Source organism: Stegodyphus dumicola, chromosome 12 (assembly GCF_044657685.1).
Source record: "Stegodyphus dumicola isolate Sdum_Otavi_A_Nest chromosome 12, ASM4465768v1".
Taxonomy (NCBI): domain Eukaryota; kingdom Metazoa; phylum Arthropoda; class Arachnida; order Araneae; family Eresidae; genus Stegodyphus; species Stegodyphus dumicola.
Genome location: NC_140779.1, coordinates 48,179,693 through 48,194,762, shown reverse-complemented (window position 1 = coordinate 48,194,762; position 15,070 = coordinate 48,179,693). Strand labels below are relative to the sequence as shown.

The following is a 15,070-nucleotide window of genomic DNA, read 5'->3' as shown; positions in this document are numbered from 1 at the left end:
GTTAAAATGTATAGCAATAATTAATTTTTTCATCATTAAATAGGGATTAGGTAATGCATTCTTCTGATTACAGTATAAAATCATTACGTTCCCCGTCTTAATATTAATCAGAGAGGTGCGTTACTTATATTTCGTGTATTACCTAAAACTTATCTCTAATTTCATAACGTATGCAAGTCTGGTGAGAATTTAATCACATTTCGTAAAATGAATGAGATTCTTATCAAACTAAGTTTCTCTGCTATAAAAATATTCCACAACCGTATCGTCTAACACAGCGAGAAAGTGTTTCCAGGTAAAGTTCACCGCGCAAGTCACGTGACATTTGTGCCACTTCGGCTCTGACTAGCGAACCGAATATATATAAACAGTCAATAGGTCTGTGATCAGTTTATTCGTTCGTTACAGTTTCACCAGTGATTTACAACTCCCTGGAAAAAATGCTGAAGCTTATAGTAAGTTTGTAAACTTTTTTTTTTTTTAGTTATGTTTAAAAGTTAATGTTCTAATATTTTAAAAGACCTGTATTCGCTATATGAATTTTTTCTAAAAATCGTTTCATATAATTATACGAAATATGCTTTAGAGCTGCAGACGACATCAAGCAATTTTGAAGAACTTTTTCAGTGCGCATATTTAATATCCATTTAGAAAATTTTCAACCATAAAAAATATTCCATGCACTAAATTTGAAATTTGCTAAGTAACTCAGTCGTACGTATGAAGAGTTTTCATTTTAAAAATTTATATTTACGTTTGTGCAAAATGAAATATCATTAAAGCGATAGAATATTTTTTACGGACAACGTTTTTTATTATATTCGACGAAAGAATTAAGGTTGCATCTTTAATTTATTTTAAGAACTATGTTTTCTAGTTACCTAAAAATTATTTTGATTTTATACTTAAGATTTAAATTTTTTTGACGCTCATAATAATAATAAAAATAATAAGGAAAGTATATCTAAATAAAAACTTTAAATTTAAACGTCGAAATAAATTGTTTTATACCGTTTTTGAAATCATAAAGTGATGGAATTTTAGAAATATACATTAAGACTTTTTAAAAATACATATTTATTTTAAGGAATAAAATATTGTATTCTCTTTATGATAATCGTTATATTCACTGAAGCATATATATTTTATATCATAAGAGTACTTTATTTTTTATAGTTTTTACTTTTTATACTTTTTACGCATACAAAATTACATATGTTAGTTTTTTTTTTTTTTTTTTTCAGTCTTTTATGAAACAAATCCTATTTATGTAAGTTTTTTTAATTCAAATTTAATTGAAATCTAAAATGAAAGTCGCGCCCTATTTATCTGCATATGTAAGAATATAACTTAAACGTAACATTTAACAGTGAAAAAGAAAAGAAATGGGGTAAAGAAAACTTTTTTTTTTTTTTCCGAAGAATAGATGTAAATATAGAGAACAATTTGCTAACCGCAATAAACGTCGCGTGAATAAAAGTAACAGTTATCTCAAATTTTCACAGAAACTGACCTTCTTCACGGTCATCGAATATTACTTTCAGATGAAGAATAACCTTCGAATCCAAGATCAACTAGAGCTGAAAAAAAAAAAAAAAAAAAACACCTTTTTTTTCTCTTCCTATTTCCTTTTATTTGTTGGTTATATTTTACTCCTTCAAACTGATACGCAGCGCGATTATTTAAAATTAAGTTTTTGGTCCGTAATTCTTTAAATTTCTTTCTCACATGGTCAAAGAATGATTTATTACCTATTAAATTTTTTTACTTTATTATTATATTAATGTTTTAGTTTATTATTATGCGATTATTTAAAATCCCATCCGAGTTACCACATAGAACGTATTAAGGTTTAAAAATGAGATTAAATTGTCATACTGTCCATTTAATTTGCTGTCTTATGTCAGTTTTTGATATTTATAAATTAAACTGTTTGAATCATGCAGGGCTTTCCGTAAACTCTGCATATATAGATTGATAACAAGTTTCTGGGATACTGCATAGGTCAACAAGAGAGAATCATTACAAAATTTATAACCTAAAGCTATCTGAATTTTACTTGTAGGGTCATTAAAACTTTTGATATAACTATGATAAAATTATCAATGATCTCAAACGGCAGTACTAGCAAAAAATGGATTCTATATCAAATGATTCTAATATCGGGAACAAACGTTAAAGGAGTGGTTAAGGGGTCTCGTAAATCACAGTCATAAGAGGGGGTGAGCCCAGTTTCACAATTCAAGCCCTGATGGTAACGTCGATTAGATCAGTGTAATAATGACCATTTAGAGATTTAGAAAATCTTCCTATGACGTTGGTCTTGTAGCAAACTCTATAATAGTTTCGCAGGCTTAGGTTCTTTACTTGGCTTAAAAATATCGTAAAAAAAAGCTCATTTTAAAGAGTAGGCAAGGTATTTCCTCCCTCCTATGCCTTTGTTATTGGAAGCATGTCTGCCTAGAAATCGCGATGTCCCGTGCTCAGCTGCCAGAAGGCACTGTAGATTTCTTCGGTTTCCCTGCTCCAAACAAATTTCAAATAACTCTACAGTTGAACTCGAAATAAAATGTAATAAACGATAATTCGTCACTCCCAAGGATTTGGCAACTGAGCTTCACCTCCCCAGGCACCTTTTAAGTGGGTGAGAATATAAGGCATTTTCTCCCTCCTACCAAGTACCTTCGCAGTGTAATTGAAAGCCCGTCCGACTAGCAGTCGGGGAGGTTCGAATCGTAATGAGAGCACTGCTCATTTTTCATGTTTCGACAAACATAAATATTCTACAAGTATTTTAATTATTCATAAATTGTAGCGAATTCTTTACCTTATTTATACAATATTGAAGAAACAATTAATCAGATTTATTTTTCAACGAAACCAAGATGCTGTTTCCAAGATGCTGTTATCATAAATTCGTAAATTTGTGGATAAAAACCTTTTTACTTCCTTGTACGAAGTGCTGTAAGCGCGAAAAATTTTGGGTATCGTATTTCAACGGAAATATTCATTTTGACTGTTTCCGAAACCATTTGGACGATCTTCTTTATTGCGTGATGCCTGTACGTACAGAAAAAATGAAGAACTCTTTTTTTTTTTTTTCCAAAACGGATTATAAAATAGATTCAAAATGGATTCAGAAGAAATTTGTACGTGATGTACGTACGTGTATATGTATATATCTCTCATACCTCAAGAACGATTAGCTGTATAATTTGAAATTGCCAAAACATGAATATTTTCATCATTTAAAACACTTCTACAACAGGAAGTATACAACCAATATTTGCGAAATTAAAGGCCGGGTATGACTTTTAAATCGGGTAAAAGGGGTGGGTATGTATGAATATACACTCACCTCTTTTAAATCAAATTCAAAATTGAAAATTCAATCAACTGAATCAATTGAAAATGATATATATAACATAATCAAAAATGGAAATTAGAACTAGTTTTAGAATCCTGCTTGTTTAAACTTTTGGTACTGCCGACTGCAATATTAAAAAGGAGGTGCACAACTATATGTTGTAGCAATCCCATATACAAAATTTCAACTTTCTATGGCTAATCGATTTTTGGTTATGCGAAATACATACATACGTAGTACAGACGTACAGACACTATGAAAAAAAATCTCTTCTGTATCTATCTTAAATCCGTTTTACAATCCGTTTTGGAAAAAAGAGTCCTTTATTCTGTCTGAAAGTACAAATGTTGCGCAAGAAATCGTCTAAATGGATTTGCGAACACTCAAATAGGTATTTCTGTTGAAATATGCTGCCCGGAATTTTTCGTGATTACAGTGCTTAATACAAGAAAGTAAAAACAGTCACTGTATCCTCATTTTCTTCTAAACAAATTAAAACACCGCCTAAGTTTTCTTCCTAAAATAGTCCTATTGTTTTCAGCTTGTCATAAAATGCATTTAATTACAAAAAAAAAAAAAAAAAAAAGTGTGTCTGAGGTTTCTAATTATCTCATAAATATTCTGCGTTCGATCTTTTTCCTTTAACTTGCTTCTTTAAGAGTGAATTTTTTATATAATTATTTTCATTAATAATATATTTTCAAGCAAGAACTTAGTTTAAAAATATTTTACGTCAAATAAAAGTGCGTAACATCCTTGATAATTTCCTATTTATATTTGTATAATGTATCTTTTTTGAGGAAGGAGGATATTTTATCCAATTAAAAGAAAGAGGGCATTCTTAAAATATCCACTTTCTTTCAGTGCATACTATGGCTAAAACTTGTGCCTAAAATTGCTTTCTTGAACTAAATTACTTTTTACAACTTAGTTTAAGAAAATAATATATTACTGAAATAAAATATTTCATTAGTTATTTTAAGTAATTGACAAGAGTAAAAAATTTTATTTGTATTTAAACAAATTTATAGATTTTTTTTCATATAAATTTATATCTACGCATTAAGGTAAACCTTCTTCGGTGTTAATTTCTTGTACTGAAATTTCTAAGCCTCACTAGAAAATATTCCTAGAAGAATTATGTGAATCATGAAATGGCTATCGCAATTAGGTTCATTAAACTAAAAGTTTTATTGATTGTTTGTAAGGAATTTTCTACTTTATGCCTTCATGGTGCAATTAGAAAGCGTGTCTGGCTAGTAAACGGGAGGTGCAAAATTGCTGATTTTTCATGTTTCCTGGTCTGTTGGGTACCTAATAGCTCTACAAGTGGCACTCGAAGTAAAATGTGGTGAATGATAATTCGTCACTGCCTGGATTTGGTGACTGGTTCCTCTCCTACGTAGTCGACCTTTAAGTGGTGAGAAGAATGTAAGGAATTTTCTCCTCCCTCGCCGCGTGCTTTGGTGGTGTAATTTGAAAGCACGTCGGCTAGCAGCCGGAGTTCGAATTGTTCGAATGTGATTTGAATGGGGTTCGAATGTGGTTCGAATGTGGAAAATGAGGTGCAATGATAATTCGTCACTGCCTGGATTTGGTGACTGGTTCCTCTCCTACGTAGTCGACCTTTAAGTGGTGAGAAGAATGTAAGGAATTTTCTCCTCCCTCGCCGCGTGCTTTGGTGGTGTAATTTGAAAGCACGTCGGCTAGCAGCCGGAGTTCGAATTGTTCGAATTCCGGAGAAGGCATCACAGATTATTCGTGTTTCCTGGTAAAAAAAAAAAACGAAAAATTCTACATATTATAGTCTTTATCTGAGGCGGATAAGAGTTCCTCGCCTTTCTACGACTACCGAAGTCACCCATAAAGAATAATAAAAATGGGAAATCAAGGAGAATTACGCTACAGTCTGAAGTGTTTAATATATTTAATTTATTTACTTAAAAGCCTTTTACAGGAGCTGTTATAAAAAATTGTTAAAAATGATACTTAAGAAACTGGTACAGAAAAATTGTGCATAAATACAGATTCTCCCATAATAAAATCACCGAAGATAAGTAAAAAGTGTTCGATGAACAAATAGCTGTTCGATGAACATTATTCGATGAACATATTGAAGATGAGTAATAAAAGGAGATTCATTCTCTCACTGAGCCAACTATGACGAACTCAAGCGTTTCTGAATCATTTAGATCCTTTCTGCACAAATTACGAGTAGAATATTTATTGAAGATGTAGTCCGCCATAACTGCAATACTTCCCACAGGACAAAAGCCATCGCATGCGATTGTCATTGATGTTCGACGCCACGTAACTTATAAACTATGCATTTTTTGCTAAACATTCATAGGATTATTTTTTTCCAGCTTATTTTCCAACATAAAATGCTCTGTCGGCGTTTAGTTACTTTATTGCGCAATGTCCAGTATATGTAATGATAAAGGAAGAATCTCCTAATTACGAATAGTAATCAAGGGATTTTACGAATTAAAAATTATAAGTTTTGTATTGAGAAAGTATGTATGAGAAAATAAATTCTTACACCCTGTGTCTGCATATTTTAAGCTTATTACAATATTTTATATTGCAGGTTTTCTGTATCATCATTGGCACATCCTTTGCCTATGATGTGCATCTTGTAGTAGCGGAGAAACAAGCCATTCCACATTATACCCGACATGGTTATGATTATCAGCATATCAATTTGCAACCCAACAGACCACGTGCACTATCTGAGCCAAGCAGTGGTTTCGGTGGTCAAGGCTTTCAGAGGCCAGTATTTCAACCTCAACGTTTTGAACGCCAGCCTATAGAACCTCAGGGTTTTAGTCAACCTGTTAGACAAACAAGATTTTTTCAGTTAGGAGATAGCAGCAGGCCTCAACTAAGTTCTCGATTTGGAAGTTTTGGTAGTCGTCAGCCTTAAATTAAGCAAACGTTGTAAGTAAATTTTGCTTTTCATAGTTTTATTTCTTATTATAAGCATTACTCACATTGCCCCCCCCACACACACATACACATATAAAAAAAGTATTTTTCTTTGCTTTTCCTGCTTCAAGTAATAATGATTTTTGCCAGAAAATTCGCTGCACCTATTAAGCACCATAATAATACTGATCAATTATAATTTTCAATTAAAATATTTCTCCGTATTGTAAGGAATCATAAAAGGAATTTGTAAATGATAAAAGCTTTTTTTATAAACTTTGAATAACTCATAAAAATGATTTGTGGCGGAAAATTCAAAATAAATAAATAAATATATAAAACTATACTACGCAATCCTTGAATATCTTGCTCTAATCTTCATGTAAATAATATTAAGATTCAATCACAAAACCCGTACCTTGTTCATCACATATGTGGTGCACTTTCCCGAATTGATTTTCGTTCAAGTTATACTACAAACCCATTATACGAGTATGATTTCAGCTAGCCTTTCAAGCAAGTAAAGGTATAAATTGTTGCTGAGTATGATGGTATTTACATGTCTGTTTCTTTAAGACAAGCTGCTCAAAAATTTTGCTTTCGAATTTACACAGTATTTACTAAATATACGTACTTTCTAAATTTCATTTGTGTGATGTATAATTTTTATTGTAGCTGCATTAACATACAAAAATTCCGTTATTTAAGAACACAATTTAATTTCATTCAGAGGTACAAGCACTTCACTGTGACCGAATATATTTAGCAGCGTATACTTGGCTCTTAATTCTATGAATAATTTGTATTCAAATTATGTTACGAATTATTTAGAAAAAGAGAGCATAGATATGCAGAATTACCATTTATAAGATGAAAAAAACTCAGGCAATAGAAAGCAAAATTTCGTTTAATATTTTGTCTGTGTACATTAGCATAGTTTTATGCTATATCCGCAAAATATTCATTTTTCAAAACTTATTGTTATAATTAGGGTTGCCAGCTATGAATAACGTGGTAGCAAAAGATTAATATTCTGAAGTAATAATACTGCTATCACATCTTTCCGTAGGTAGCTTTCGGTGCAGATTAAAAATGTTTTACAGATATTAAAAATCTAAAGCGTGGTGTAAAAAAAAACCCGCAATCTACTTTTTTGATGTAAATATATGCTGAAGAATATTGTAACAAAAATTCTATAGGAATATTTTTTTCATTGCTGAATACGAATGGATTTTCATGGATGCAGACAAGATACAATAAACACAATACAAAACCTCGCTTGAAGTGAAAGTTAATACATTCGCTTTTGGTACTAGAATTCAAGAAAGATTAAAAATATATTCTTTCGGATGAAGAATTTCTTAAATATCATCCAACAGGCAGGCGTATGAATGATTTGATGCATATCAAAACAATGAATTTCTTAATCTACTGTGTTAACAATAAAAGTGAAAATAGACATCATGATCTGGTACTGTTTATCATATTTTTAGTTTCAGTTACTATGATTTTTAATGTAGGGATAGCTTGGGAAGCTAAGTAACAACGGTTGCCAATTTGGTGTTTTATAACAATGGAAGTTTTGACAGAATAATATTTGCTTATAATTCGAGAATTCTAACTGCAGACAAAGCGAATCCCACTTTTATGAGGTGCTTCTGCATTTATCTGAAAATCGACCAATGAACAATGCTAAACTGAATAGCAATAAATGATCAACAGCAAATTTTGGTTGCCATAGCCCATGAATCCAATATAAATAGATATATATAAAATATATAATCCAGTATAAATAGATAATACCTAATTCGTTTCTAAAAATCATAATACCTTCCATAGTCCGTGAAGGAAAAGGCATGATAAATTTTATGGTATAACGCAAAGAATATCATATATCACATGATTTGAAATGTATGCAGTTTTCGAAAAAATATTTCTTCATTAATCCACGGGCATTGGTACGTAAATAATAACACTGAAATTTAATTTCCTTTTCAAATGAATACAGGTAAAAAATTTATTGTACTACGAATTATTTGTCGTAAGTATCTGAATTGCTTAGACAAATCAAGAAAACTTGCATCAAAGCAGTTCTCTGCCTTCATTTTAAAAGCGCATTTATACTGTCATTTCAAAAATCCTTAAACGGATTTTTTATGATCATTGTAGACGCATACTTCTGGTCTGCAAAATGAGTAGAACATAGGCGGCGATTTACACAGAACTATTCATTTATAGCTACATTTGAATGTAAAGGCGCGAATAGCACAACTTAAATTGCGCCGGAGTCCACTAGAGCCAAGCTGTGGTACTTCTTAATTTTTGGAATAAGTCGTAATTCTAGCCGAAGCACACCGGAGCCTTATATAAAAGAGTTCCGTCACCTCGTTTGTGTAAATGAACGATAGTTACAGCAGGCTTTTACTTCATCTATGAATAAGCCTTAAAATTCTATTCTGTTGTAACACATTGATTTCACGTCTGTCTTTCCCTGGGAAACAACTTTTACCTTTTGAGGAAGGTTGTGAATTTTGACGAAAGAAACGCTTCCACCAACAACAAGGCTTATTCTCCAGGAAGTGCAATGAATTTATAAAAGCGGATTCCAGCCGGAACACATTAAAGCCTTAAATAAAAGGGTTCCGGCATTTCTTATATATAAATGGACTATAATTTCAGCAGACAAATTTTATTTTAGCAAAAAATGAACCTTAAAAGTCAATTCTAACTTCTGAATGCACGTCTGCCTTTCCCTGGGAAACAAACCATTACTTTTTGACGAAGGTTAGGAAGCTTAAGGAAAGAAAAACTCCCCAAAACAAAGGTTTATTCTCCAGAAAGTTCAACGGATTTATAATAGCATGTAAATTTCTCATGTCTAAAAAAGTGATCACGCTGTTCGTGCACATTCAGTATTAGCGACTTCCACTTCAGAGGACCTGTAGACTTTTTGGAAACGGTGTAACCAAATACGGGGGGGGGGAAGGCGAGGAAAACTGTCATTTGCACAAAGCATTATATTTTTTCTCTCGTTGTTATGGATTAGACTCGGGGGAAAGTTTTTATTCCCCTATCACATTTCTGCTTAACAACTAGAATTATATCGCAGGGCATCGTGATCAGAAAGGGCAGGACTCTTCTTATTTTATATTCGAAAATACATTTCTTCACTAAAATTTCTTTTCACACTCTCATACTTTTCCAGCTTTTTCTCTATCTCATTAGTGACACTTTACAATTTTACCTTTTTCTTTTGGTGGGCTGGAAAAGCAATGGCTTTTGTTTCTATCATCTCTTGAAATAGTGCATCATATACTCAGGACTTAATTTACCTTAAGGCCGGCTGAGCTATTTCTTAGTTTTTGAGTGAAACTGTAATTCTAGTCGGAGCTCTAAATAAGACAAGTTCCAATATTTTACTTTATTATTTAACTGTTTATTATTAATTTTAAATATCTCTTATAGTGTATTGAATTTTAATTTTAATTAAATTACTTTATTACTTTAATTAATAGTTACTTAATTATTTTATTTGTCATTTATTTTTTTTTCCTTCTTTAATGAGAGCCTTCCATAGACTTCCGGCACATCTAATCTTAGAAATTAAGTCCTGCCGAGTAATAAAAGTAGAATACAATGGGATACACAAATTAAAGAACGAATGAGTGAATGGTTGCCAACTCAGGGCAATAAAAAAGTAAATTAAGAACGCTATAAGTGAGAATGAATAATTCTTTCCGGCTTAACTAGGCTAAAATGTAATTATATATTTCGAAAGCTTTATCCAAAATAAAATACGAAACAGCACAAAAGAATTCAAAAGACTTATACATGTTTCGAAAAAACAGCATAATAAATAAATCTTTAGTGTTGCTAATTAAAAGTGTTAAATTAATTAACAGTTAATGTAAAGTAACAACATGAGTTAGTATACTAGCTATGAAAATAAGTAAATCATTATTATCGATAGTGCACGTTAAAATAAGAAACGATCATTTCTCTTGCAATCACCACCGCAATATAGAATTCCACTTCCGCATCACGCATGCGTGTCCAGATCTCTTCAGATAATAGCATTTTCTACTTGAGCCTTCCTGCAGCAACATGTAACCGCACTTTAAAGCAGTTTGATTACTCTAAAACGCTTGTTTGTAAGAATAAATTAGACAGAAGTACCCGTGCAAAGAAATAATAGAATTTTCGGAGTTTTGGTCTTTTATTGCATTCTATTATTTCTTTGCACGCGTACTCCTGCTTTTCCTTAATAAGGACGGAAATATCTGCAGAAAGAAATAATAATAGATGGTAAACTATCTGAAAAACTTCGGTAACTAGGTCGTTCTTAAATACTAAGGAAACTGATTAACCAACAAGTAGAATATAAATGAAACACAAAAATATGCCACCCATAAAGAAAAGCTTTTGCATAAATTGCAATACAATAAAGCATCTCCTTCCGTAATTCTTATAAACCCAAATTGCTTTTTTTGTAAATTAGAAGCAAACTGTAGTAACTCAAAATTTGTTCTACAAAGCGTATGCAGTTTTAAAATGTGTCCGTTAAGAATGCAGAAGTGCAACTGAAACAGAATAAATGTAATTCACGTTATAAGGTATTTCTCCCGCCTTCGTGGTGTGGTGTGGTGGTCTACACGCTGGGCGCGTATTCCAGAGGTCAGTGGTTCGATTCCCGGCGAACGCATTGCATATTTTTCATCATGCCAGATTTCAAAAAATACGTAATGACTGTACAGTGGCGCCCGAACTTAAAGAGTGTTAGATGATGATTCTCCTCGCCCAGGATTTGGCGATTGGGTTTAATAAAAACCCCAGTCGCCCTTTAAAAGGGGGGAGTATATAAGGTAATTCTCCCGCCTTCTTAGTGTGTCTTCAGGGTGTGGTGGTCTGCACGCTGAGCGCGTATTCCAGAGGTCCGTGGTTCGATTCCCGGCGAAGGTGTTGCATATTTTTCATCTTGCCTGCTTCCAAAAAATACCTAATGTCTCTACAACGTACCTTAAATTTCTGTCAACCGCTAAATGAAATTTGAAAAAAGAATATTTAAATTTGAAAAGTTTATTTGGCAGATTTTCCTCGGCATTTTCATACACAAGAAAATCAGTATTTAGTCTTAGAATTTCCAAATCATAAACTATTTTACACATTTAAAAAAAAAAAAAAAAAAAAAAAAAAAAAAAAAAAAAAAAAAAAAAAACGGGTATTACACGTATAAAAATATATCATTATTGATTCGATTACTTAAATTACAGATAATAGTCAATTTAATATCTCAACCGTTTTCAAATTAATTCTATATAACTAATTAAAGACGCAAACAATAGAGAATATATCATGGGCATTATGCAGATCTGTAATCCTTACCTCAAGAAGATAGCTCTCAAATGTCTCACATTTTGGAAAAATGAGTTACGAATTAACGTAATAATGCCAGACTTCCTATCAGTAAAATGGTCGATGGAAGCAGTTTCTACACCAAAAAAGCCAAGTTAAAGCATAATTGTAATTATAATATCTTTGCTGAATGACGCCTTTAATCTGCCCATCTGAAGCTCATTGGTGGTCGAGTGAAAAAGACAGCTGAATAGTAGTAGTTTGGCCGTACTTCAAATCCGAGGGAATGGAATAGTGCATTGGCATTTTTCTTATATGCTTAGTGAAAATGAACTCCATTTTCCTTTAAAAACCCTCTACTAAAGCATCCCTTTCCTCTAACCGACACCCCTGCCATAATCTAGTAATTCGATCTGCCAGTCCGAAAATCCAGTTGAGAAGCTAGTGATTAGAAAAAAGTAATATGAGTTTTTAGAGTTCATATTCCCTCCTTAGTTATTCTCTATTAAAATTATGGAGATGGTTAAAGTCATTTAAGCAGTTGGTGATAATAAGGCTTTGATGTACAGCGACAGGAGCAAATGCAATCACCCCTAATTGTTCATGAAGATTGTGGGGTTAATGCCACAGCCTGAAGTAAGGAATAAAAACAACAACGTTATATTTTCTTGTCTGTTTAAATCTCAGGAAATATGCATCTCTCTGTTTTGGTATAATAGTACTTCAGAGCTTGTGGTACCGTGGAGTTCAAAAGCCATTGTATCTACATTACATCATTACATTGTTCTCATTACTATATTGCAGCTACAATTTTACAAGTCTATAAATGAAAAATGTGCTAATTACAATACGTACACATTTCAAGGGATCATGTGAAGTATAAAAGTTCAGAACCGCTGCAATAAAACATAGAAAGAAAACTGCATTGGCCGAAGAGAGCAGATTTGCGGTTTTTAAGTGGTAACAATTGATGTTTGACAAGCAGGAACGATGACATTCTGATTTTCACACAAACAAAATTCTCTCATAGTAACATGCTTGATTAATCATGCTTTCATCCGTGGTTGATGCTCGATTTTCAACTACGCAAAGATAGACGGTCTTCTTCTGGAACACATGGACCAATTATGCATGCAGCTTATGTACTCTTAGCGATTAAAATGAGCTGACATCTTTTTGATGAAATTGATAAAATTCTGAAGTTTATTATAACTGAATGCATGTTTTCCTTAGAAATTTTATTGCTTTCACTGAAAGAGAGTGTTTTTGAGCAAGAATCATAACTATAAATTTTATTCATTTACTTAACTGAAACGAACATGAAAGATTGAAGCTAGTATAACGGGAAGTTTTTAAGACTGCCGTCTTGAGACTTCTTGTTATAGAAGAGGCGTTATGATAGATTAACTGTATATATTTCTATCTGCAGTAAATCAAAACTATTTTGTCTATAGATTTATAGCTTTGTCACTGTGCTTACAAAGCTAATAACCATTTCTTCGTGTCTTTTAACTGATCTTAATCAGCCGGGTGCACTCACAAAATAAGAATTTCGTGACATGTTATGTTTAAAAATTTACTAATTCTACCCCTTGAAGATATAAATCCGCAGAATGTGCAGAATCTCCTATCCGACGATTTTCAAATGTCCTAATTACCACACAATGGTAGAATTTTACTTGAAGCAAGGAAACATTATCTCAGAATGTTCGATCGATTGGTAGATGACGCTGTAATATCATATAGTACAGGTATCTCAGACATAGACGTTCTTTTTTTCAGATCATCTACATTATTCAAGCATTCTGAGCATAGTATAACATCCGGTATGCAGCAGCATGTTTCATATGATCAAAACCTTCATTGAATCATAAAATAATTATGAATGATGTTGCGGAATCAAGGTAATAATATCGTTTAGTAAACTTTTGATAACAGCAATGGTACATGCTTTAAAAAAATCTATTATAAAAACAAACAAGTTTAAATGCTCTAATTCACTGTCGATGATGTTATTATTTCAGTAGCATCGGTGCTTGGATGTGTGCCTCTTATGGAAATTTCCAATAATAAAAGCAAAACAATTTTACAATGCTCCAGTTCACTAAGAAGAGAACAAAAAGTGTGTCTAACGTAAATGTGTGTCTATTTACTGGCATAATATCACTATAACCGAAGCAGCAGGTTTGAGTTGCATTTTGGACAATGTAATATTTTGAAATCCAATGAGTCATTCATAGTAATCGTGTAAATAATTTTTTAAGCAACAATAGTTGAAATTAAAATTACCCTAAGATCAACACAGTTGTTAGACAGAAGGAAAAATTAAAAAAAAAAAAAAACTTTTGTTAATCTATAATGCCCACATTTTGTAATGAAATATCACTTATACAATTCTTGCTTGAGTTATAAGACTTGAATAGCACAAATCTAAAATATCTGCTGTTGCTAACATTCTATTTTAACTAAAAAAAAAAATTACTTTCAGTTTCTGCATATAAGATGTTATTGAAAATAAAGTATCAAAGAATTTTTTAACATGCTACTTATATTGTTAAAATATATGTTTCATCTGAATTTTTTCTAAAAAATGTAATACATTTGACTCTCTTTTTTAGAAGGCGAAGAAGTCTGTGAAGAACATCTTCTATGCGTACAAAAAGAAGCTAGCATAAATGAGAAGAATGGGAATCACCGTGATTCCAGATTTGCGAGAATAATTTCATGCTCTTGGTTCCTAGATGCTAAAATAGGTCCTTCAGTGCAGCAAATGAACAAAAAAATGGTGTTTTAAAAATAATGACCATCCTTCATCATTTGCTTAAATTATTTATAACACTGTAAATATGCATCATCGAAATAAATGTAAAAAATGAAAAGCCTGCAAAAATGTATTCTAGAAATATATGACTTAACGTTAAAATGAGAAATTAATGTATTAAAACTTAATCACTGCATTTAAATGAATTTAATATTTCCTACCAATAAATATTAAATGAAGCAGATAAAATATGTGTTGCAGTAAACCGTGGCTTTTCATGTAGCTTCTTATAGTTGTGGATTGTTCCTTCTTATTCTGTCATATTAGCAAAACATGCATGTATACATCTGATATTATTGTATACTCAGTATCGCTTACAGTTTTACGAAGTAGTTTTACTTAGTTCTTAGTATCATTAAATAACAATTCGTTATTAAAGCAGTTAAACATTAAATTGTAATTATTAAACAGGAGGTTATAAGTGAAATATATTCATAAATTATCATATACAGCTTCATAAGAATTTTATGTATACCGTCTGCAATGCTAGTACAGTGTAAATAGTTTAGAAGATTTAATATAATAAAATATTCTGAACTATGTTGATTTTGCTGTAACGCACAAGTATGAGAAGGAAAAATAAAATTCATGTTTTGATTATA

The 15,070-nt window shown here is 31.8% G+C and overlaps 1 protein-coding gene across 1 annotated transcript; it reads left to right on the top strand.

The window, feature by feature from the left end:
• The first annotated feature begins 299 nt into the window (after positions 1-299).
• LOC118181097 (uncharacterized) lies at positions 300-15,070 on the top strand. Its single transcript, XM_035350175.2, has 3 exons — positions 300-455; positions 5,958-6,307; positions 14,266-15,070. The coding sequence occupies exons 1-2, from the start codon at positions 441-443 to the stop codon at positions 6,291-6,293; spliced, it is 351 nt and encodes a 116-aa protein (XP_035206066.1). The 5' UTR covers positions 300-440; the 3' UTR covers positions 6,294-6,307; positions 14,266-15,070.